At 51.4% G+C, this 23,936-nt stretch overlaps 1 protein-coding gene across 1 annotated transcript in view; it reads right to left on the bottom strand.

Moving 5' to 3' along the window:
* LRRK1 (leucine rich repeat kinase 1) overlaps positions 1–23,936 on the bottom strand; it is a 76,912-nt gene that overhangs the window by 31,608 nt on the left and 21,368 nt on the right. The window contains exons 3-11 of the mRNA XM_016200371.2: positions 21,132–21,303; positions 18,141–18,320; positions 17,643–17,791; positions 7,475–7,701; positions 7,076–7,203; positions 6,816–6,979; positions 5,742–5,879; positions 5,066–5,178; positions 3,698–3,774 (exon numbers count right to left, since the gene is read on the bottom strand). Of these exons, the coding sequence (XP_016055857.2) occupies positions 3,698–3,774; positions 5,066–5,178; positions 5,742–5,879; positions 6,816–6,979; positions 7,076–7,203; positions 7,475–7,701; positions 17,643–17,791; positions 18,141–18,320; positions 21,132–21,303 (1,348 nt within the window). The remainder of the gene's footprint in view (positions 1–3,697; positions 3,775–5,065; positions 5,179–5,741; positions 5,880–6,815; positions 6,980–7,075; positions 7,204–7,474; positions 7,702–17,642; positions 17,792–18,140; positions 18,321–21,131; positions 21,304–23,936) is intronic.

The following is a 23,936-nucleotide window of genomic DNA, read 5'->3' on the forward strand; positions in this document are numbered from 1 at the left end:
TATGATGCGACACTCAAGAGCTGCTGGTGGACAGAAAAAACGAGGCGTGGAACAAGGTATCTGAAGGCTTCACCGGCGAACCACCAAACGTGCGGACATGTGAGCAAACCCGCACCCCATGCATTTATGTGTGCGCATTATATGCATGTGTGTACACATGCCACAATGCACACGTGTCCTGCATGATGTTATCTGCATGCACACACGCCAGAAATGCACACACGCATGTATAACAGTACATGCTATCACAGGCAGGTGTACACACCGCAATGCACATATGCACGTCTGCGTTACACACGTATGTCTCTGTAACGAACGTAATTGTTACCAGAGACACATGAAATTCCACACTTGTCCCTGGGGAAGGAAATTATCGGGAGACTGGATGCGCCTTCTACACCCTTTGGTTCTGTTAAAAATTTTACCGTGTCCATGTATTACTTCTTCAAAGCAGAAAGCGAGTTAACTAGAAAAGTAGTAACACGGGCTTAGTTTTCATGCTTCCTAAGATGGCATTCTCTGAAAAACAAGCCAACTGCCCTGGCTCAATGGTTAGAGCACCAACCTGCGAACAGAAGGGTCATGGGTTCAAGTCCTGGTCAAGGGCATGTACCTGGGTTGCAGGCTCGATCCCCGGCCCTGGTCGGGGCACGTGCAGGAGGCAGCCCATCGATGCGTGTCTCTCACATCGATGTTTCTCCCTCTCCCCCCCTCCCTTCCACTCTCTAAAAATCGATGGAAAAAATACTCTCAGGCAAGGATTAAAACATCACACAAAAAACCCCAAGCCAACTCTCTAGCACTTAAGCGCGTTCATTAATTAGGCTAATGACACGATTACCATTAAAGTCACGTCCAACCTGCTGTTTTCAGGGCCCGGGAGTGTGTGAATTGAGGAACAATATGGCTCAGAGCCTGGAAACCGGCCCTGATGGGAACCAGAGCTTTGGGTTTCGCAGAATCTCTGAAGCGCCTCCCGGGGCAGGGGGAACGGGGGGGGGGGGGGGGGCCGGACAGCCTGCCCCCGAGGGTCCCCTTCAGCTTGGACAATTCACGGTAAAGCCACTGATCGAAGGCCCCTCGCTCGGTTCCCCGCCAGACGAGCGAGGCAGAGAAGCGAGAGTCTCCTGTTGGGGGGACACGATGCTTCCCGACCCTTGATCTCGACCTCCCCCCCCCGCCCTTAACTCTGGCTTTTCCCACACACGGAGCTGCAGAGTCCATGGCAACAGGGGACCCTGGCGCCCGAGAATGCCCTGGGACAGATGACCACCGAATGCCTAAACAGGTGCCCAGAAATCCAACTAGTTGGCTGCTGTCCCCAGTGGGACCCAACGCAGCGCCCCCTATGGTAATAAACGTGCAACTAGACCCTGTTCCATAAAATGTTCAAAAGGGCTTTTTTTTTTTTGCCCCCCCCAATGAAAAAAAGTGACTGACCTTAACCTTCCCTTATTCACACCGAGAAACACCCAGAAGGGGAAAGGCTCACTGTCTTCCCCAGGACCCATCGGAGCGCTTGGCCTGGCGCTTTCCAATTTTAAAGCTTCGCCTTGGTGTTTATGGAGCCTCTTTAGGTAGCAGACGGGTGGAGGGAGGAACGTGGACCCCAGACAGAGGCGACACCTGTTCTAGATCCCCTGGCCCAGGGTGGAAACTATGAAAACTGGGCTGGGGAGAGCACAGCTTGAGGCATTTATGAACTGTAATTATTTATTCATAAGTTATTTATGACCCTGCTGGTCTGAATGTTACCGTAAAAACGGCCGTCCAAATTATTTTTGGATGAAGCCGCCGCACAAATATGACTACCTGAATGTCCATAAATTTACTTGGAATTTTACTATCCATCTGCGAACAAGTTATCTTTTATAGATAATTCCTTACCCAAGGGTCAACAGCCCCACGAGAAAAATAGCACCGAGGGAAAAGGTTCGCCGTGGGCTTCTTTCTTTTTGCCCAGACGAGGGCCTCGACTTTCCAGACGAAAATAAAAAAAAAAACACAACCAAGAGGCCTTTGTCATGTGCCAGCTCCACCGTCTACTCCTGCCAGGGGCCCTTCCAAGTTGTGTGGCCTCCTCGCTGAGCTCCCCAGACATGCTCCCGAGGGCCACCAGCAAAGCCATGTTCCAGGACACTGGTGCATGTTCCTAGGGCGCCTTTGGCCTTGAGCTCTGGCAACCTCACGGGGGGGAGGCTGGTCCCACTGAGTGTCGGGCCCCCCTCCTCATACCTTCCTAATGAACCCACAGCGGTGGAAACCAGGCTGAGATCCACACCAGGGGTGCTTTTCACGCCCATCGCCCCGTTCTGGAACCCATGAGATAGAAGGGTTGGCTTCCCTTTCCTGCCGAGTGAAATCCCTAAGTCTGGCCTCAATTTCCCAGGTCCTAAGGCCCTTCGTTTTAAAAGGGGGGCAGTTATGAAATCCCTAATTGTATTTCCCCCTTAGGGTGGTTCAGGACCTTTTCACGTTTCCGGGGATCTGCTCTTCCTGTTCTGCAAACTGTTTATATCCATTGTCCATTTTTGTGCCTAGCGGGTTGTCTTTTTTTTTAGAAAAAGAAAAAAAAAGAAAACCAATTTGTAAGCAGTCTTTGTATATTAGGGACTCAAGCCAATTTATGTTGCAATAATTTATGTTGCACATATTTCTTCTAAGTCTGTTTTTACAAAGCCCAAGTTTTTTGGTCTTTTTAGAAGATGATTTCTGGCCCTGGCCGGGTGGCTCAGTTGTTGGAGCGTCTCGTACACCAAAAAGTTGCGGGTTTGACTCCCAGTCAGGGCACATACAGGAGGCAACTGATCAATGTTTCTCTCTCTCTCTCTCTCCCCCCCGCTTCTTCTCTCAAAAATCAATGAAAACATATCCTTGGGTGAAGATGAAAAGAAATGATTTCTGAATTTCCCATCTAGCTTTTAAAGGTCTTCCCCCACCACCCATGTGGATTTCACAAGATCCCACAGGGTGGCTGTAAGAATGTCACAGGCCCCCACCCAGTGCTGGGTTGAAACTTGGCTCTGCCACAAGCAGCCACGTGGCCATATCACTCAACCACTCTGCCAGAGACTGAATTGTCTCCCTAAATTCACATACTGAAGCCCCTAACCCCCAATGTGATGGTGTTAGGAGATGGGGCTTTTGGGAGGTGATGAGATTAGATAAGACCTTGAGGGTGGGGCTCCCTTGATGGGATTAGTGCCCTTTTAAGAAGAGACCCAAGATAGCTTGCTCTCTCTCTCTCTGCCATGTGAGAACACAGCAAGAAGGCAGCTGTCTGCAAGCCAGGGAGAGGGTTCTCACCAGGAACAGACCACACTGGCACCCTGATCTTGGATTTCCAGCCCCCAGTTCGGATTTCTAAGCTGACTTAAGTCGCTCTGGGAGTCTCAGTTTCTTCATCTGTAAAATGGGACAACACAATCCATACCTCATGTTGTGAGGGTTAAAAAAAGACTAACATGTTAAGGCGTCCAGGGCTCAGGCGCAGCAGGCCATCCGCACACAGCAGCTACCAGTCTCATGGGGTCGCAAACAGGGAAGGGGGTTTGGGGTGCTTCCGGGCCACATGTGTCCCACAGACAACGGGCACAGTTCACTTCCAGGCGTCTCAGGGGACATTCCTGGCATTCCCACCCGGCATGGCGGGGAAAGCCCTGCAGAAGGACCACCCTCCCCGCACCTCTGCACACACCTGTCTCGGTCCCTGAACGCTGGCGCCCCCTGGTGGTGAAGAAGGAAATACGCTTCGTTTTCAGTCCGTCTTCGTTTCTGTCGGGAGCAAAAAAGTCAAATTTTGGAGAAAGCAGGACAAAGGCCTTACTATTTATAACGCCGGCAGCCCTGCGGAGAAAAGGGAGAGAATTCCATGGGCCCCCTGCAGCTGATGCGTGAGTGTCGACAGCCACTGCCTGCTAATTACAGGGGTTGTGCTCGGAAGGCCCCGGGGAAAGCGCCGTCTAGAGAAGGTGACCTCACGCAGGCATGACCGCTGGTTTCCATTCCCGAGCTTTTCCACTCGGGCAGGTGTGAGCGGCGCTGTGCCCGGCAGGCATGGCCACTCCAGCGGGGGTCACTTTAGGCCGCTCACCAGGAAAGCTTTCCTTGGGGTGTAAGTTCTGCTGAGATGCCACCGACGTGGCCTTTAGCAAGTGACCCAGGGAGGCTGGCTCTCAGGGCCCCGAGGGCCCCTAGATTCTCATCTTTTATTCAATCTCGTGGGGGGGGGGGGTCCTTTCATTCAATCTATATACCTATTGCTTAGCGATTGGCAAAAACTTGTGAACAGAATGACAGGTTAGGCTAAAGGGAGAGGGGTCTCCAGGAGCCTTTAAAAATTAGAAATGGGGCCCTGGCCGGTGTGACTCGGTAATTAGAGCGTCAGCCCGCACACTGAAGGGTCTCGGGCTCGATTCACAGTCAAGGGCACAGGATCGATCCCCAGCCCTGGTTGGGGTGCCTGCGGGAGGCAACCGATCGATGCGTCTCTATCACATCGCTGTTTCTCTCTCTCTCTCCCTCCCTCCGTCTCTCTCTGAAAATCAATGGAAAAAAAACCCCAAAAACTTCCAGTGGACATTAACAACAAGAAAAATATTAGAAATGTGAGGACATTGTTATGGGCCGAACTGTCTCCCCTCCTCCAAATTCATCTGACAAAGTCCTAACTCCCAATACTCAGGATGTAGCCTTATTGGGAGATGAGGTCTTAACAGAGATGATTAAGTTAATAGGAGGTGGTGTGAATGGACCCTAATCCAATATGACCGGTGTCCTTACGGGGAGAGGAGATTAGGACACAGGCACAGAGGGAAGGCCATGCAGGGACACAGAGAAGACGGCCACCTGCAAGCCAAGGAGAGGGCCTCAGGAGAAACCAACCCTGCTGACACCCTGACCTTGGACTTCTAGCCTCCAGGACTGTGACACATAAACGTCTGTTGGTTAAGCCCCTCAGCTGGTGGCACTTTGTGATGGCCGCTAACAAACGAAGAGAGACCCATACCGAGGGACCGCTCGGCCGTGTCACATGCGTTTCTGCCCGGGCCAGAGGCTCGCTTACTTGCCAAATTGGTTTCTGGAGAGATCCAGGGTTTTCAGTTGCCTGCAGGTCCACTTCTCCTGAGGTGGCACTGCCACCAGCTGGTTTCCCTGCAACCTCAAGAACATGAGGGCCTGGGACAGAGAGGGAGAGAGACAAAGATGCTATTAAATGCCAAAGGGAGGAAGGACTGAAGAGAGAAATCAGTTCCCTTGGCAAAGGGCTGCTAAATGACCATGACCAGTTCACCTTGACCGAGATACATAATGTGGGCACAAGAGTGTCTTAAAATCAAGGAAATTCTACCAAACAGATGGTACACTTTATAGGAGACCCTTCCTGGGAGGGAGGCAGGGACAAGTAGGTCCCTCAATGCAGTGCTCCCTCGGCTTTGGGCTTCAGACAGCAGCAGCCTCCGTGTCCCCCTAGAAGGGACAGAGCCAGAGATGGCCAGACAGAGGGGCTGCTGGGCTGTGCTCACAATTTTCAACATTAACGAAAGTCCTGGAGGGTCAGAGCCCATGATCCCGCCACCCTCGCAGAGCTGTTTCCATCTCGCAAGTTTCCTACCGATCTTTGCTGATAACCACGCATTTTTGGGCAGCTGACCTTTTCTTTCAACCCTGCCTCGGGCGCTCAGGGGAAGCGCACGGACGTCCCTGTAATGCGAGCGGGGACCGGGTGCGATCGGACTTACATCGAGCTGGAAAAGCCCCAGGGGAACTTCTTTGAGGGCGTTTTCTGAGAAATCCACATCTTTAAGGTGGTTTTTCCAGAAGACAGACATTCTGTCCGGCAGGCATTCCAGGGCGTTCTGGGAGGCTTTGCAACATTTCTAGCATTTTGCAGAGAAAGAAAATGAGATGTGAATTAGCTTACTCCCCCCCCAACACTGATTTTTAGAGAGACTAGGAGGGAGGGAGGGGGAGAGAGAGAGAAATATTGATGTGAGAGAAACACATCGATTGGTTATCTCCTGACCAGGCTGGGGATTGAACCTGCAACCCAGGTATGTGCCCTTGACTGGGAATTGAACCTGAGTGCTCTGGCTGACACTCTAACCACTGAGCCACACCAGCCAGGGCCGAATTAGCTTTTTAAACGCGGTGTTTCCTATGAGAAAATCTTTCCAAATTTGATTGAAAAATAAGACCTTTTAAATCAGTGACTTAAGTTAATTAAGAGGCGACGAACTGTGGCTGTCCCGTTTTCCCATCCCTGCTCCGAGGAAGGGATGGAGACGGATTCCCGGGGGGGGAGAGAGGTGGCTCACAGCCCGTCACCTCCTTCCAAAACATCTGGCCCACTGTCCTCGGAGAGAATGGGACAGTTTGGGCCGCGCTCCGGAGAGGAGCCGGATTCCCACACGCGCGTGTTTAAACTGGAAACGTTAATGCTGCTGCTGGAGAGAGTCCTGGGTTCGAACCAACGGCAAGGAGACGGTCTTTCTGCTGATGCATCTCCCCTAACGAGCCAAGTTCCCAAGAAGCAGAAACACCATCTCACTGGCGGCGCAACGGGACATTTATTTTTCTTTAATTCCAAGTTTAGAGCTGTCTGAAGGGAACCGAGCCCGCCCCCCCCTTTCCTGCTCGGAAGTCATCCTATGCCCCGTGGGCGAGCTGTCACTATGGAAAGGCCTGTGGGTCTCACGGGGCCAGTCTCCAGCCCAGAGCCCCGTGGTCTGGCCTTCAGGGGAGCCACCTGCCTCAGACACTCAGCCGCCGGGTGCCGAGTGACATTTCTGGGGAGCGTCGGGTCTGTTACTCACCAAAGGGCAGGCCCAGGCATCTGGAAACACCTTCAGTTTATTTCGGGAGACATTCAGATTATTGAGTGACTTGAAAGAATGGAGGAAAATTGCAGGGAGTTCAGTCAGTTTATTGTCAGAAATATCCAGTTCCTGGAGCTTCCGCAAACCAATCCAGTTCGTGGCTGCGGGGGTGGGAGGGGGGGAGAATAAATTGGTAAAAATATCCCCCATCGACAAGAAAATGACAAATCAAGTCGGGCTGCGATGCTGCTACGTACCACTTTCTTCCTCAAACAGTTTTTCTAAGTAATTTTTGGAAGCTGTCAGTTTCTGAAGCTTTGAGAGGTGCAAGAATCCTGGCGGGAGGTGGGACAGCTTGTTGCTGGAAACATCAATTTCCAGGAGCCTGTGGGTGGGAAAGGAGGGGGTCGAGGCCTGAGACGGAAGACACAAGCCACCCCTCCCCGCGTTCACCTGGATGGGAGGCGGGGGCCTGGTTCCCCAGGGAGTTTGCATTAGGGCTGCCTGATGCCAACTTCTTTCATTTTAGCTGAAAATTTGTTTTCAAAAACCACCGACTGCAGTCAGGGAGCACATGCAGGAGAGGCTGGTGGCGGCAGCCGGGGTGCAGGGGGCCCCCGTTCACACCCTGAGCGCCTGAGACGGGGGAAGCCCACCTGGAACAGATGATCTCATCCGATGACTGCACCCTGGGCAGTTCCCCCAGGTGGTTATCCGAGAGGTTCAGCTTCCGGAGGTTGATGAGGCCCCAGGGGATGACCGATGGGAGGGAGGAGAGGCAGTTGGCAGACAGGTCCAGCTCCGTGATCTGGCAGGAGATGTCTATGAGCCAGTCGATATCCACCCAGGGCAGCTTGAGGTGGGACCATTTCACACGGAGAGGCTGGGTGTTAGAACAAGGGGAAGAGCACCCGAGGGTGGTGAGGCCAGTGCCGGCTTAAGATAAAGCAATGTTTTATTCAAGGGTGAGCCAGCTGTTGGGACCGGTGTTGAGCATGTAGGTACCTATCCCTGTCTGGCAGGGAATCTCTGCACAGCTCCAGCTACTCACTCAGCAGCCGAAGGCACATGTGGGTTTAATGTCACCGTCACAGAGTGGTAGGAGGTGCAGCAGAAATGGCCCCTGCTCTGCACAGAGGATGCCACCCAAGCTTGGAGGAGCCTCCCCAGACTGAGGCCCAAAGCGGGGTCTTCTGACCTCTCTTCAGGGCTCTCTTCCCTGTGATTAGACCTGTTGCTGTCACGATGCCACCCTGGGTGCTGCTTCCAGAGTGACAGACTAAATACACAAAAGGACAGTGGCCTGACCATATATAAAAATGGAGCTCTGCCACCCCCCCCCTGCAGCAACCTGCCCAGGAAACTCACCCCCTTGTCTATCACAAATAACCCAGGAAGCCAGTCTGTTAATAACCCAGACTTGCAGGAGAGCAGACTGCTATCTCTAGTAATGATATTGTTGTAATTAGCCAGTTATTAATAAGAGGAAAGGAGCAAAGGGAGGAGCAAGGCATTATAAGCATGGCCATTTGGGCAGCTTCACCAGGAAGCTGCACCTTTGCACTCCCCAGGGAACCGCTGACCCATTCCCTGCAGAACACTGGGGGAAGGGCTCCAACAAAGGGGAGACGGACACATGAGCAGTGAAGCTGGGGTGACTAGGGAAAGTGCCTGTCCATCAAACCTGGGAACAGAGATCATTGGCCAGAATGGACAAGGCCACTGCAAGCCCGTGAAAATTTGGGAAGACATAATGCCCTAAACAAAGGAGCTTCCACTCTTGGCTCTTGACTGGTGGGGCATTTGCTCGTGTTCCCTCCATAGCCATGTGGCCCTGAGGACCCCCCACACAATGGACTGATGGACTGCGGTGGGAAACACAGACCAAGCCAGTCTGATGCTAGATTGGACAATGCCCTGACACGGACCAGAAACTCTGGACACTGGCGCCTAATTTTAGCTCTACTGAAGCCACAGCTACCTTTCTACAATATTTCACCCTCTTAGGCAAGTCTCAGAAAATTCCTTTTCTCAGGATATCGCAAGAAGCCCACTCCCACTAGCAACAGGTGGGGACCAGGACATTTCCCCACAGATAACAGTGACAATCCAGGAAGTTAAACAATAACTTTTGTAACCATCAGCCCCAACAGCCGGGACTTGGTTAATAACTGGCAGCTTCCCTAGTCTTTGCCCTCGCTTCCAAATTAGATCAACCCCGAGAAAGCCACATATGCACCCCTAAGCAATCCCGTAGGGTTCTCCTCTTCTAGTGAGACGCTTCCAGTTTCCCCATCCACAGCCTGCAGTCAGGGCGCCCTTGGACCTTCCCCTGTCCACTCTAAACCTTTCCCACCCCTCTGCCTGGCGTTGAGACTCTGCCAAAACTCAAGTGACAGCAACCTCTCAAGAACCTGCCCTTGCTTTTCTCACGGGGTTGGCTTTTGCTCGTTTCCACAAGAGGGAGTCAGAAAGGCCGGTGGTTTGCTGCTGTGCAGTGGTAAGAGACCCAAATACCCATGAGCAGGGCTTGTTTCTTTCTTTTAGATTATTAAAGAATTTGGGGCTCCATTAGGTTTCTGGGGTGGGGGGGGAGAGGAAATTGGCTTTTTGGTTTGTTTCTCCAAAGCAACTGGAAATCTGTATCAGAAAATTAGAGAAACAGACATTAGTGCTTCGCAGATGGGAAAATGTCACTACTGCGCTGACTGCAGGGGAAAGACACCAATAAAGTGCCAGGCGTTTCCTTTCCAAATTGGCTGCAGTAGACACGCTTCCCCATCTGGCCACTAGGTGGCGATGCTTGTCTTGTCTTCGTCTCCAGCTAAGTCCTGGGAATCGGAAAACCTGGGTCTCCTACACCTGCTCCAAGTTCTGGTCTTTGAACGGCGGATAAAGGACCCTCTGTCTCTGTCCATTTGTCTCTCCATTCACCTGGATGATGTGGGACAGATGACAGTGTGCTGGATTTGGGGTCAAGAGAATAGTTTTAGTTGAACTGGATTTTTTTTTAGACGAGTCACTATATTGCTGTGGGCCTGTTTTAATTGCCATTCCTGTCTCTCCCCCTATGCATACAATATTTTATTTTGAAAAATTTCAAAATTGTGGAGAAGTTGGACTGGGACACAAGGAATACCTACGTGTCCTTCACCTAAATTCTGCAATTGTTAATATATTGCCACTTTTACTTTCCTCTCTACTCACCCACCCACCCACCCACAAACATACACACACTTTTCATTATTTGCTGAATCACTGGCAAGCAGATTATAGGCATCATGGCCCTTCACCCCTGAATAACTGAGCATGTATCCCAGATGCCACCCCAAGTCACACTGTACTTAGTTATCATGTCCCTTTTCTTTAACCTAGGAGAGTCCTCACGTGTCTTTTTATGTCTTTCCCAACTCTGGCGCTGCAAGTTTTCAAGTCATCCCGGTTGCCCTGTAGAATATTTCACCATCTGAATTCACTCGATTTTGTTTCCTAACGTTTAGGTTCCAGTTTGTTGGCATTTTTGGCCAAAATCTCAGACAATGTCGAGTCCTTCCCTTATGCACCCACCAGGGGGCACCTGATGTCTGGAAGAGCTGGGTGTGTGTGTGTGTGTGTGTGTGTGTATGTGTGTGTGTGTGTGTGTGTGTGTGTGTGTGTGTGTGTATTGCATGTACATCTGGCTGCCCAAACTTAACGGGTTTTGTGAACTTCATGGACTGTGAGCATGTGACGTTGACCACAGAGCCGGGGCAGGACACCTGCCGGGAAGCCGAGTGTGCTTCCTCAGGGGACAGGGCCATGGGGCAGAAGTGAGCGGCTGTGTGTGCCCCTGAATTCCACAGACGCGAGGAAGGGGGGGAAGCAGATGCTGACGGTTCCTAAAACTGCGCTCTCTTTCTAGGCCTTCCACCCCCCCCACACTTCTGCAGGGTTGAAATCGGTCAAACCCAAGTTAAAAGCAGAAGGCCGCAGGCGTGACACCCAGAATATAGCAGGCATGCTGCAGAAAGGGTTGCTGGGCTGGATGGAGGTTGACAAATCGTGCCAGATTTCTGTCTGGCCTTAGGTGAGTGCGGAAACTTTCATTCACAAAAGTGACACTGCCTCAGGTGCAGACACGACAGGGACAGGGTGCCTGGCGTTTCCTGAGTGGCAGAGGGGAAAGAGAAGGGATCCCCCGCTGGGAAGACAGCAGTGCACTTGACCTTGAGACCCAGCCAGGCGAGCTCTGAAGCCCTCATTAGGTGTTTGTGTGTATTCTGGGCAGGATCACAACAAACAAAGTTGTGAGGGAGAGAAGCCAGCAACTGTGTGATTAAATCCATGTACAGTGAACTCCAAAATCAAACACAGCTGGATGTGGGGACCCCACCAACTCAAGGGCCTCAAGCACACCCGGTTGGGGACCAGCAGATGGACAGCACACTCATGTTGGCCTTGAGCACAAACCTTTTCAATCTGGGGCCAAATAGAAGGAAGCCCTCCCCTTCCAGGAGGCTTGGGGGGATATAAAGCTTGTTTACCGAGGCACTGTAGTGACCAGGGCTGGTTCAAGAGGGACTGGATGTGCCCTGGCTGGTGGCTCAGTTGTTCGGAGCACTGTTCTGCACACCAGAAGGTTATGGATTCGATTCCTGGTCAGGGCACATACCCAGGCCACAGGTTCCATCCCTGGTCAGGTTGCATATGCAAGGCAACCGATCAGCGTTTCTCTCTCCCGTTGATATTTCTCCTTCCCTCTCTCTCTTTCTCTCTCTCTCAAATTAATAAAAACTGCCCTGGCCAGCGTTGCTCAGTGGTCAGAGTGTCGATCTGCACACCGGAAGGTTGAGGGTTCTACTCCAGGTCAAGGGCACATACCTGGGTTGCAGGTTCGATCCCTGCCCCAGTCGGGGCGCATGCAGGAGGCAACCCATTGACGACTCTCTGTCACATCCATGTTTCTCTCTCTCTCTCTCTCCCTCCCTTCCACACTCTCTAAAAATCAATGGAAAAAATATCCCCAGGTGAAGATTAACAACAAGGACATGAAAAGAATCTTCCCCAGTGGAGACTGTGACGCGCTGGGAATCCCTTGAGGGGACAGACTAGAGGTCAATGACAGAGGGCAAGACGCAGCAAAGGCAGGCAAGAGAATCAGTGAGGGTACACATGTTAAAACACGGTTGGAAGGATACACAGAATGTTCTGGAGTGTACTTGCGAATGCTCGGCCCACAGAAAACAGAACAGACTCACTGAAAAGCTGAAAGAATGAGCCAAAAGAAACCCTAAAATCGAGGATGCTCAGAGCAGGGCCAGTCAGTGACCCCGGGAGGGAAGGAAATGGAGCTGCAGGGGGTGGTCTGCGGCCGGTGGTGACAAGTAGGGGCAGGTTCCCAGCCTGCGAGGGCTCTCTGAGAACCCAGGCCAGCAGAGGCCCTGCAGGAGAGGGTTCAGCTGGACAGAGGCTCAACATGCTGGGGACAGTGGCTCTGTCCCAGCTACGACGAACAGGCACTGACGGCGCCCTCCACCCCTGCCCCGGGGAGAAACCCTCCAGGCATCACTCGGATGCGACAGTCTCGCCTGCTGTGGGACATTCTGGTTGCTTCCCCCAGGGGCTTTTTTTTTTTTTTTAGCAGCACTCTGACCACGTTTGCGTTTAATGGCTTTTTTCCGCCTCCCTCTTTTGAGTGATGTCCTAGAAGTATATTGCAGAAAGCAAATGCCAAATTCAGAGCAGGTCGCCGGGAGAAAAGAGTTTTATAGCTTTTGTCACACGATGCCAATGACTTTCCGCAGACGTGGGACCACTTCTGGGGTCAGAGCCAGGCACCATGTGCCCGTTTCTCTGCCACCCTGCCAAGCGTCTGACTCAGCATTCCGACTTATTTTTGCTGGTTTAATAGGTGTGTGACATCACTTTCAAGCCGTCTTAATTTGAATTTCTGTAATTGCCAATACGGTGGTGTATGTGTCCACGCCCTGATTTACCGTCTGCGTTTTCCTTTGGTTTTTCTTCTTGCTAATCCTTACGTGAGGATATTTTTTCCATTGATTTTTTTAGAGCGAGTGGAAGGGGGGGAAGGAGGGGGAGAGAGAGAAACTTTGATGTGAGAGAGATGTCGATTGGTTGCCTCCTGCACGTCCACCAACTGGGGCTGGGGATCAAACCTGCAACCCGGGTACATGCCCTTGACTGGAAATCGAACCCATGACCCTGCAGTGCCCGGGGGAGGGGGGGGTGTTTGACTCTCAAACCACTGAGCCACACTGGCCAGGGCTGACTGTATTTTCGTATATGAAAATGAACTGTTCATTTCTCTGTGCTTCTTACCTGGTGCAATTTGTGAGCAATACGGTAACAAGGGCTCTGGCTCTGGCCTGGTCACTGCCAAGTCCGTGAATATTGATTCCAATCACCCACTGATATATAATTGTACCAATGATCAGCTGCTCACAGGGGCCCCAGCAAAGGCTGAGAGGCTGTATTTGCTCTCTCCTACCCTTTCTGAGCACCCTGCAAAAACAGACCTCAGACCCACCAGGTCATGCAGAGAGAGAAGGGCTTGTTCGGCTCTGAAAATGTGCAGCCAGGCCTGGCTGGTGTGGCTCAGTGGTTGAGTGTCAACCCATGGGCCAGGAGGTTGAGGTTCGAGTCCCGGTTGGGGCATGTACCCAAGTTGCAGGCTCGATCCCCAGTAAGGAGTGTGCAGGAGGCAGCTGATGGGTGAGTCTTGTCATTGATATTTCTGTCTTTCCCTCACCCTTTCTCTCTCTGAAATCAATAAAAAAAAATATGTTAAAACAAATGTGGAGCCATGATGTTTATGCCGGGCCCCAGACCCGAATATCTGCTGGTGGTGGGTCACCAGGAATGTTCCTCTCCAGGGTAGCTGCTGGATCTGAAATCATTCAAGATTTTTCCAAAGAGAGCAATCATTTCCCTACTGAGTTGTTTCAAAATTAGTTTCACCTCATGTCAACTTCCAATGCTCCAAACAGCCCCCGTGAGCCCTCCGGCCTGGCCCCTCCCTGCTGAGTGGGGACCAGCACGGCTGTTCCAGGACCTGCTTAGGCCTTTCCTGGCATCGAGGAGCTCGCTGCTCCTCTCCGAATGTGCCAACATAGACGCCTTGTTATTTCTCATGGCAACAGAGCAAACACGGACAAGACATTTGCCGTGAACAGAGGCCGTCTCATTAAACATTCAGGCAAGAGTTGGCGACTTTCGAGGAGGACGCCCATGAGCCAGGCCAGGGGACGGCTGTGGCCGGGTCCCACGTGGCTCTGCTTCTGCTTTTAAGAGTGTCCAGACCACACGGTGCGGGCTCTCGGACCTTTCTTAGCAAACGCCAACAAAACCTAAGCGGACAGTGGAAGATCAACAGAAGCTTCTCTGCAGTTCCCGGCCTGCTGTCAGGGGCAGGTTCCAGAAGCCTGAGAACCGGGCGATGAGTGACACAGAGACTCGTAGGAGGGCCTGGAGTCTCCAGCGGCCCCAGCTTCCATGGGGGCAGCAATGGCATTAAAAACATATCAACTTGCCCTGGTCGCTGTGGCTCAGTGGTTAGAGTGTCGGCCCAAGTACCCAAGGCTCCTTGGGTTCAATTCCCAGTCAAGGGCACGTACCCGGGTTGCAGGCTTGATCCCCAGCTCGGGTGGAGCCTGTGTGAGAGGCAACCAACTTATGTGTCTCTCTCACATCAGTGTTTTTCTCTCTCGCTCTGTTTCTCCCCCCCCCCACCTCCCGCTCTCTCTAAAAATCAATGGAAAATATATCCTCAAGGGAGCATTCACCAAAAAAAACCACCAACCAACCTCCTGCTGGGGGAGTTAGACCACAAATCCACACAAGAACAAGACGACTGCTCCAGCAAGGTCACTGCCCCGACTGCCGGCAAAGTCAAGGGCGTTCACAGGCCACGTATCCCCGTGGCAGCAAAGCACCCTCCTTATGCCTGCCCTTGTCTAAGATTCTGAGCCGAAAATGCGAATCTAACCTTACCGGACACCTGCAGAGGTAGGGACACTTACCTCTGGTTCCTGAGTCATCCCTGCACCGCTGTGGCCTGGCCCCCTCTCTTCTGCCAGCAGCCCAGAGGGACGGTGCTGTCACAGATTAGAGACGAGGGCTGCCAGAGGCTCCCGCTGCAAGGCACTGGCCTTTGAAAGTCACTTGGGGGGAAAAAAAAAAGTTCTGGCTGCTCTGGGGAAGCCCAAGGAGTCCTTATGAGTCAAGGTGCACTGTGATTTCATTTTCTCTTCTGATTCTATGCAAAGGGGCCAAGTAAAGCAACCCGGTCCTTCTTTCTGTTCTTGTTCACAGGATGCAACAGCCACTTTCCACGCTCTGTGTCTGTCTTGGCAACTGTAGCCGCGGGCAGTTATCCCGTGGAAAAGATCACAGGGATAAATGTCAACTGCTTTATTCTCAACTGTGAGCCAAGAAAAGCAAAGTCACCAGATCTCCACCTGGGGAATTTTTTAATTTTTATTTTTTTAAATTTTCACCTGAGGACATGCTTATTGATATTAGAGAGAGAGAGAGAGCAAAGGACAGAGAGGGAAACACTGATGTGAGCGGGAAACAGCAACTGGCTGCCTCCTGTATGCACCGCGACCGGGGATTGAACCCGCAAGCGAAGAATGTGCGCGGATCGGGAATCGAACCTGCAACGTTTCAGTGTGTGGGAAGATGCTCCAACCGACTGAGCCACAGGGCCAGGGCTCACCTGGGGAATTTTGAAAACTACTGATGCAGGCCGGCCCGTGTCGCTCAGTGGTTGAGTGTTGACCTATGAACCTGGAGGTCACAGTTCGATTCCCGGTCAGGGCACAGGCCCGGGTTGGGGGCTCGATCCTCAGCGGGGGGGGGGGGGGGTGCAGGAGGCAACCGGTCAGTGACTCTCTCACCATTGATGTTTCTCTCTCTCTCCCTCTCCCTTCCTCTCTCTCTGAAATCAATAAAAACATATTTAAAAAAAATAAAATAAAATTACTGATACAGGGCCCACCCGGGACATTCAGATTTAGTACAGGGTGTGGCCTGAGCATTGGGATTTTTCAAAGCTCCCAAGGACTCCAGCCTACAGAGAAGGAGGAGAACCACTGATGTCGGCGAAGGAGCCGGGAGGCCCAGTTCAGGAATCGTGGGGAAAGCAGACAACCCTGAATTCACCAAGGACTTCAAAGAAAGTGAGGAAATGAAGACCTGCTTTGTGTAAGCGTCATCTTCAGCCACAGAAACTCCTATGAAACTTGCCCCGATGGGAAGTTCCCCAAGCCGTTCTGTAAAACTAGCGCAGCCCTGTATAAAATCTCACAAAACAATAAAAATATAAAACTATAGATCGGTTCAGCTAGAACTATCGATGCAAAAATTGTAAATAAAACATCAGTGGGTCCAATTCAACAGTAAAAAGGTCAATTAGCATTGATGACAGAAACTAAAGAGCCAACATCTATCATTCTCCTTCACTCCATTAATAAATAAAGCAGAGAAGCTACATAAATATACGAATAGCTGCCAAAATGAAGTTTGACAAAATTCACAGCCTTTCCTAACAAAAGAACTAAGCAGAAAGAAATACACGGAAACCACCTAAATATAACAACAGTCTATTTACCAGAAAATGCCCGTAAATTACCGAAGCCAGGACCTTTAAAATCAGGAACAAGACAGACAAACCTGCTCTCATTATGATTATTTAACTTTTGAAATTCCTAGTGACCCACAATAAGACATGAAATAAAAGAAGCGATATAAATATTAGAAAAGAAGAGACAAACCTGTCTTGAAATCGCAGATGGACCTCTTCTAACTAACAAGAGGAGGTGCTAAGAGGCCTGGACAAAACATAAATAAACAAAAGAGCTCTTCTCCAGACCAGTAATGACAGGTCAGAAAGGGAAATAATAAAGAATTCTATATATTTCCATTTCTTTTTTTTTTTTAATATATCTTTATTGATTTCAGAGAGACGAAAGGAGAGGGTGAGAGAGAGACAGAAACATCAATGATGAGAGAGTCATTGATCGAGCCCGCAACCCGGGCATGTGCCCTGACCGGGAATCGAACCCTGATCGCCTGGATCCGAGGTCGACGCTCAACCGCTGAGCCATGCCTGGCCCGGCTATATTTCCATTTCAATAGCGCCAAAAACAGTAAAGAAGACACAGATAAACAGGCACTCTAGGGCCTTTATGGAGAAAATGACACAGTGTCACAGAAAGACATAAAAGAGCCCCAATGAAGTCACCATGGAACATGCACAAAATGAAAGAACAGGTACTTACTAGCAGTCAAGATACCGTTTTGTCTGGTTTTGTTTTTTGGTTAACCCTCACCTGAGGATATTTTTTCCCCATGGATTTATTCAGAAAGAGTGGAAGGGAGGGAGGGGAGAGAGAGAGAGAGAGAGAAACATCGATTTGTTCTCTTATTTCTGCATCATTCGCTGACGTCTCGCATGTGCCCTGAGCGGGGATCGAACCCGCAAGCTTCGCGTATCAGGATGACGCCCTGACCCCGGGAGCGGCCCGGCCAAAGCGAGCGAACTCACCTTTTAAATGAAGTTTGTTCCCTTGGGCCATCGGCTCCCCAGTTGCCCACCCCGGCCCCTGAAAACGGTCCTTCTACCCTCTGTTTCTAGGAATCGGGCCTTTTCAGATGCCACGCGTGGGTGAGATCATGGGGCATTTGTCTCTCTCTGTCCGACTCATGTCTCTTAGGGGACACCCTCAGGGTCCGCCGATGGTGTTGCAAACGGCAGGATGGGACTCTTTCCTCACGGCTGAAGCCCTGTCCCCCATCTGTCACCCACAGGCGGGCGCCACTCACCACTTTCCCTGAGCAGCTGCTGGGCAGGGCGCTGGCTTCAATGAAGTACTTTCTGAGGAGGCGTTTGCTGGGGTCGGGGCTGTCGAGGAGAATGTAGGAGCAGAAGAAGGCCCCGTGGCGGAGCAGGAAGATGGCGATGTCCTCGTTCCCTAGGGGACAGACGGGACAAGCATCTGTCTCAGATGTGGCACTGAAAACAAAAGGGCTTCTGATGCCAGCTGGACGGCTCTGGCACCTCCCCGGTCCATCGATTAGAGCGAATTTGTGTGGGACTCTGCCCTTGGGGGTACCACCTGCGACAATCCTGTTTGTCACAGCCGGTCCCTGTCCCTGAAATGCCCTTGCAGGGGTGTCACGGGGGCAGGAAGGAGATGCAGGCATTTTGTAAAAAAACAAATTACAGAATTTGTGATTGAGAGCCAGGGGCGAGGGTGACGATGCTGTCTCATGACCCAAAGCCGTGCCAGCTGTCACGAGCAGGAAGGGCTGGGGACCCACCTGACTTGATGGCCGCGTACAGGGGCAGGCGCACAATGACAGGGAACTCGTTCTTCCTGACGGCGTAGCTCTCGGGGTCGGCCCCGTGCATCAGGACCAGGAGCCTCACCAGCCCCAGGTGGCCTCGCTGACAGGCCAGGGCCAGCATCCAGTTCAGCAGCCGCTGGGGGCTGCAGGGACCTGGCGGGAGACAACGGGGCCAAGGGACAGTGGCGCTGGGGGCACTGGGGGCTCCCGCGCCGACCGCCCCTTTGACCATCCCTAAGACCCACTGTCCAGCTTCCAGCTGAGAGTCGCTTCTGCCCAGGGGATCGCGTTTTCTGGAAGAGTCCCTCTGAATGGCGTATTACATTTTCCCACGTCTTTAGAAACCCACGGGCTCAGCCCATAATGCCGAGGGAGGAGAGGCAGCCTTGGTTCAGCATCGACCCATGAACCAGGAGGTCGCGGTTCGATTCCCGGTCAGGGCACAGGCCCGGGGTGCAGGCTCCTCGATCCCCAGCAGGGGGCGCGCAGGAGGCGGCCGATCAATGACTCTCATCATCGATGTTTCTCTCTCTCCCTCTCCCTTCCTCTCTGAAATCGATTAAAAAAAACCATAGAAAAACAAACAAAAAACCCTGTGTATACTGTGAACATAACAGAATAAAAACTGTGTGGAGATGAGACTAAAAGGAGCTACCCCAGTGTCATCTCCGGGGAGTGGGATCCCGAACACCCCCTCCCCCGGTGCAGCCCTGACCTCATCCCTAGGGTAGAACACACACAGGGGTATGGATTTTAGAGACAGGCAGTTAAGGGTTAAAAACTGAGCTCCAGCCCGGCCGGGCGTGGCTCAGCGGTTGAGCATCGACCTAGGATCCAGGAAATCAGGGTTCGATTCCCAGTCAGGGCACAGGCCCGGGGCGCAGGCTCCTTGATCCCCAGCAGGGGGCAAGCAGGAGGCGGCTGATCAATGACTCTCATCATTGGTGTTTCTATCTCTCTCTCCCTCTCCCTTCCTCTCTCTGAAATCAATAAAGATATACTTAAAAAAACAAAACAAACAAACAAAAAAACCCCTGAGCTCTGACTCAGTTTACCTGTAAATCAAATGGGAATATTAACATCCATCCTTCCAATTTAAGGTGAGGAGCACATGAGATAAAGTGCTGTTGAGTACTTGACGTAATTTATTATGTCACGTCTCTTGTCCTTTGAGTACTAACACTTTCCTGCACTGCCAAATTATCGGTGATATTCATGTATTATTTTCATAACATAAAAAAGGCTTTGATGAAAGAAATGGGTGTCACTCTTCAGCCTGAAACTTTGAGAATTACTCCTTGAAGGAACCACCTACTTCATTCCAGGATAAAGTAACACTTCGGGCGCTGAACGAGCAGGAACAGCGTGGGCCGAAGTGCAGCGCTATCTTCAAGTTCAAGGTAGTGAAATATCTCATGGGAAAATGGTCTCATCCTTCACACTGACACTTCCCAATTGCATCATAACGCTGTCTCGTTTCCAGAGGCAGAAAATCCTCAGGATCATGTGCTCCCAAGCACTGAGAGGGACCCTCCCCTCCACTATAGGAAATTGACCAGGAAAAAGGGGTGAACTTGCAATGGCAGGAATTAAAATTCAGCACGTAGATACCTGGCCTCGTGTCTGGGGTGCAGCAGGTGCTAAAAAAATGGCCCTTCTTTGCCCTCCACTGATAACAAAAATGAACAATTCAGAGGAGGTGGTACATGATCAGAAAAGCAATCCCTGCAAAAGCAGACAACCTAAGCCTTTCCCTTGCTTGTCTGCCAAGTAAACTCCTACTCACCCTGCAAAGCCCCGCCCAGATGTCCGCTCCCTCTGAAGACCCCATCCAGCACCCAGACAAGGCCATTCCCTGATGTGTGCTCGCCGACCACTGTGTAAATACTTCAGCCTCAGCACGGTTATGACCAGAAGCTACTAAAGGGCTGGGACCACCTTTTTAAAAAGTCTCTGTGTCTCTGAAGTTCTGTAGAGTGTCCAATACTTGGCAAATGCTCAAAATATGTAAGCTGTGCAATTTGATGGGTGAATCAGCTTGTGTAGACTCTTCGGGGCTAGAACAGAGCTCCTCTTGGGAATCCCCAAAGGGAGAAGCGAGCCATTGGCTTTTCAGGAGTACCTAGCTCCTCCCTTCCCTCCTAGGTATCGCTTTACCCAATTTTCATCCATGGGCCCTAATACTGCCCTGATTTCTGTCCATAACCTCATGAGAGGGGGACTGTCTCAGAACTAACTTTGAGTGCAAACCTAATTCAAAGCACACAGTTGCACACCCCCTTGGTAGGTGTGCAACTACATAAATTGTGGGACCTCAAGTTTAAAAATTATTAAAAATGTCAAGATGGTGACTGCAGAGTGTTAAACCAAGTGTGGGGCCCTTAGAAGCACAGGGCCCTTCCTGGCTACACTGTTGCACATCAATGAAGCCTGCCCTGCACCCAAGCAATATCCTAATTTTCAACAACCACTGGGAAGGCAATGCCTCAGCCTATAATTGCAGCAATGTCTGGACTTATATGGTATTGCAGAACTGAGGCCACCATGGGAAATGAAAGGAAACCAGGACATCCTGAGTCTACCAGGAGAAAAAATTACTTATTACTAAAAAAACAACATCACATGGCACATCCAAAATATATAATGTAAAAAACAGGGGAAACTGTGGGGGGTGGAATATAGAAATTCTCTCTACTTCTCCAACCATTGTTCTGTAAACTTAAAACTGCTTTAAAAATAAATTTTTTCGAGAAGAAACATAGATCTATATCCTTTATCAAACCGTGTGAGAGAATTTCCCTCCTGAGTGAAAGGGAGTGGGATGTGGTGCTGCTGTTGGAGCTCATGACTGGTAAAAGTGAGAAGAAATAAGCATTTCAGAGGTCAGCCCCCCAGATGCCTGTCTCATTCCTAGGCAGAGGGTCCCCCGAGTGGCGGTGAAGGGGCTCACGTGCTGGGACTTACCTCGGAAAGACTCGAGTAACTCATGCACGATGTCTGTGTGCCCAAAATGTGCTGCCACCACTGCCGGGTTGTCGTCCGTGGGCTCCACCGGCAGCTCCACGTGTCTCTCCGTGAGAAGATACCGGACGGTCTCCAGATCCCCGTAGGCCGCTGAGATGCTCAGAAGCTGGCCCTGGTCAAAGCAAACAGGAACAGGAGTTCAGGGAGACGGGCGCTGTTGGAAATTGCCAAGAGAATCGACTCTGCCTGCTTTATGAAGTCCACGGCAAGGCTAGAGCTGAGCCGTCCAGCAGGGTCCCTTGGCCACTTGTGGCTTTTGAGGACTTGAAATGTGGCCTGTGCAGAACCAGAGGTGCTGAAGATGTAAAATCACGTGCGATTTCGAAGACACAGTACAAAAAAGATAAACTAGCTCATCGATAATGTTTACATTGATTACTTGTTACAATGATGATCTTTTATTTTTAATCCTCATGAAAAGATACATTTAAAAAAAAATTGATTTGAGAGAGAGAAGAAGGAAAGGAGGGAGGGAGGGAGAGAGAGGTGTGAGGGAGAGACATCGATTGGTTGCCTCTTATATGCACCCCAATGGGGATCAAGCCTGCAACCTGGGTATGTGCCCTGACTGGGAATCGAACCCATGACCTTTTGGTTTATGGGACGATGCTTGAACCAACTGAGCCACCCGGCCAGGGCTAAAATGATCATCTTTAATATGTTCCAGTTAACACAGCTGGAGCTCAGTAACCACCTATGTGTTGTGTGAACCCCAGAAAAAGAAGGCAGCCGGTCTCTAAAGGACCACCCTGCAGGTCATTCATCCACGGACATGCCAGGTGAGGGGACTCAGACCTGTAACCAGGGACAAAGATCCTCCAGCGACACGCAGCGGGCCTCTTGACTTGGTGGCCCAGAGGAAATGGGCAGGGTGGGCGTCAGACTTAAGCCCGAGTTCCTGGGTGTCCCAGCCCTTAGGTAAACAAAGGCCGCAAATGCTGGGCACTATATTAATACATGACCAATGACGCAGCGACTCAGGGAGGTTGTTTAACTTGTCCAAGGTCACACAGCTAATAAGCGGCTGTGAGAGACTGTAGAAATGGCTCTGACTGCCCTGGCTGGTGTTGCTCAGTGGTCGAGCACTGTCCCAAGCACCGACAGATCCCTGGTTCGATTCCTGGTCAGGGCACCTACCAGGGTTGTGGGCTCGATCCCCAGTAGGGGGAGCGTAGGAGGGAGCGGGCCGAAGTTTCTCTCTGACATCGATGTTTCTCTCTCTCTCTCTAAAAAAAAAAAAAAAATCAATAAAAACATATTTTTTAAAAAAAAAGGTTCTGACTTTCCATGGGCTCCCCGGGTCCCCGCAAGGGATGCCCGGAGGGCTGTTGGGTGGCTGTGCGCCCTGGTGACTGCATGGGGGGGACTGTAAGTGCTTCTGGGAGCCGGCTGCTCCCCAGGACGTGGGCATCAGCGCTGCCTGAGGAAGCAGCTGCGGAACCCAGGCTGGAATGAGGCCGTTGGGGCGATGCCAACGTTCACCGGGGATTTACTGCGTGTGAGACGCTGTGCTGAGCCCTGGGAAGCGCCAGGGGCATTTCTGGCCTCCACGAGTTTACAATTAGGTGTGAGTCATGACGTCGCCTCAGATGGCCACCAGCGAGCACATTCTGCTCCCCAGCCGTTTAGAAAGCCAGTGCCTTTGGAGATCCCTTTAGGGAGCGACGGGCAGGGATGGGTCCCCAGGGGACAAAAACGGATACATTTATTTTTTTCAATCCTCACCCAAGGATATTTTTCCATTGCTTTTAAATACAGTAGAAGGGAGGGAGGGAGGGGGGAAAGAGAGACAGAGAAAAAGGAGAGAGAGAAACATTGATGTGAGAGAGACACAGCTTTTGGTTGCCTCCCGCACGTGCCCTTGACCGGGAATCAAACCCGAGACCCTTCAGTCCTCGGGCTGACGCTCTAACCACTGACCCACACTGGCCAGGTCAGAAACTGGTTATTTGCAAGCTCTCACCAGGAGCCGGATGCTGCGTCATTTATGTGGTCACACTGAGTCCTGAGGGCGGGAATGCATCTGTATGTGCATCTTGCGTCTGTGGGTGAGGGAATGAAGACTTGCCCACGGGGAGGGAGTTTATAGTCAGCAGGACTGTCCAGGATTTGAACTGAAGCCTGTCTTGCTCCAAAGCCCATGTTCCCTCCATTCCAATCAAGACATCCCAGGAAATGTAGGACTTAAGAGACAGGCTTGGGTTCTGGAAGTGGAGAGAATGGGCTTCGACGCGAGGTCTGCCTGTCAGGTGTGGGAAGGGACAGTCTAATGGACTGAAATTATTTGGAGGACAGTAGAGTCACATAGACAATACGACACTCCCGGAAAGCTCTTGCATTAGGAAGAAAGGCCACAGGGACTGGTTAAATGACTCGCTGTCCAGGCTCCAGCAGTTAGAGCCTTCCGAGCCCCATCCTCACGGGGTGGAAGTGATGTCGCGGCAGCCAGGCCAAGGCCTCTGCAAAGGAAGCTGCTCTTCTGAAACCTCTTCGGTCATTTACACACGCGGATGACCCCCTGGGAAACGGAATACTTCCCCCTCCCCCGTTCAGTCATTATAACTTTGTACTGGCATATCACAAACCTAGAGAAAAGAATAAAAATCATATGTTTACTTTCACGAATGTGTACAGAGTGGACAGACCCATGGAGCCAGGCCAAGGGCCAGAAGATACCTGCGCCCAGAAACCCACTCCTGCCCCTTCTAGTCGCTGCCCCACTGGGAGCAACCACTGTCTCGGCTT

This window comes from Miniopterus natalensis, chromosome 22 (assembly GCF_054644295.1).
Source record: "Miniopterus natalensis isolate mMinNat1 chromosome 22, mMinNat1.hap1, whole genome shotgun sequence".
NCBI lineage: Eukaryota > Metazoa > Chordata > Mammalia > Chiroptera > Miniopteridae > Miniopterus > Miniopterus natalensis.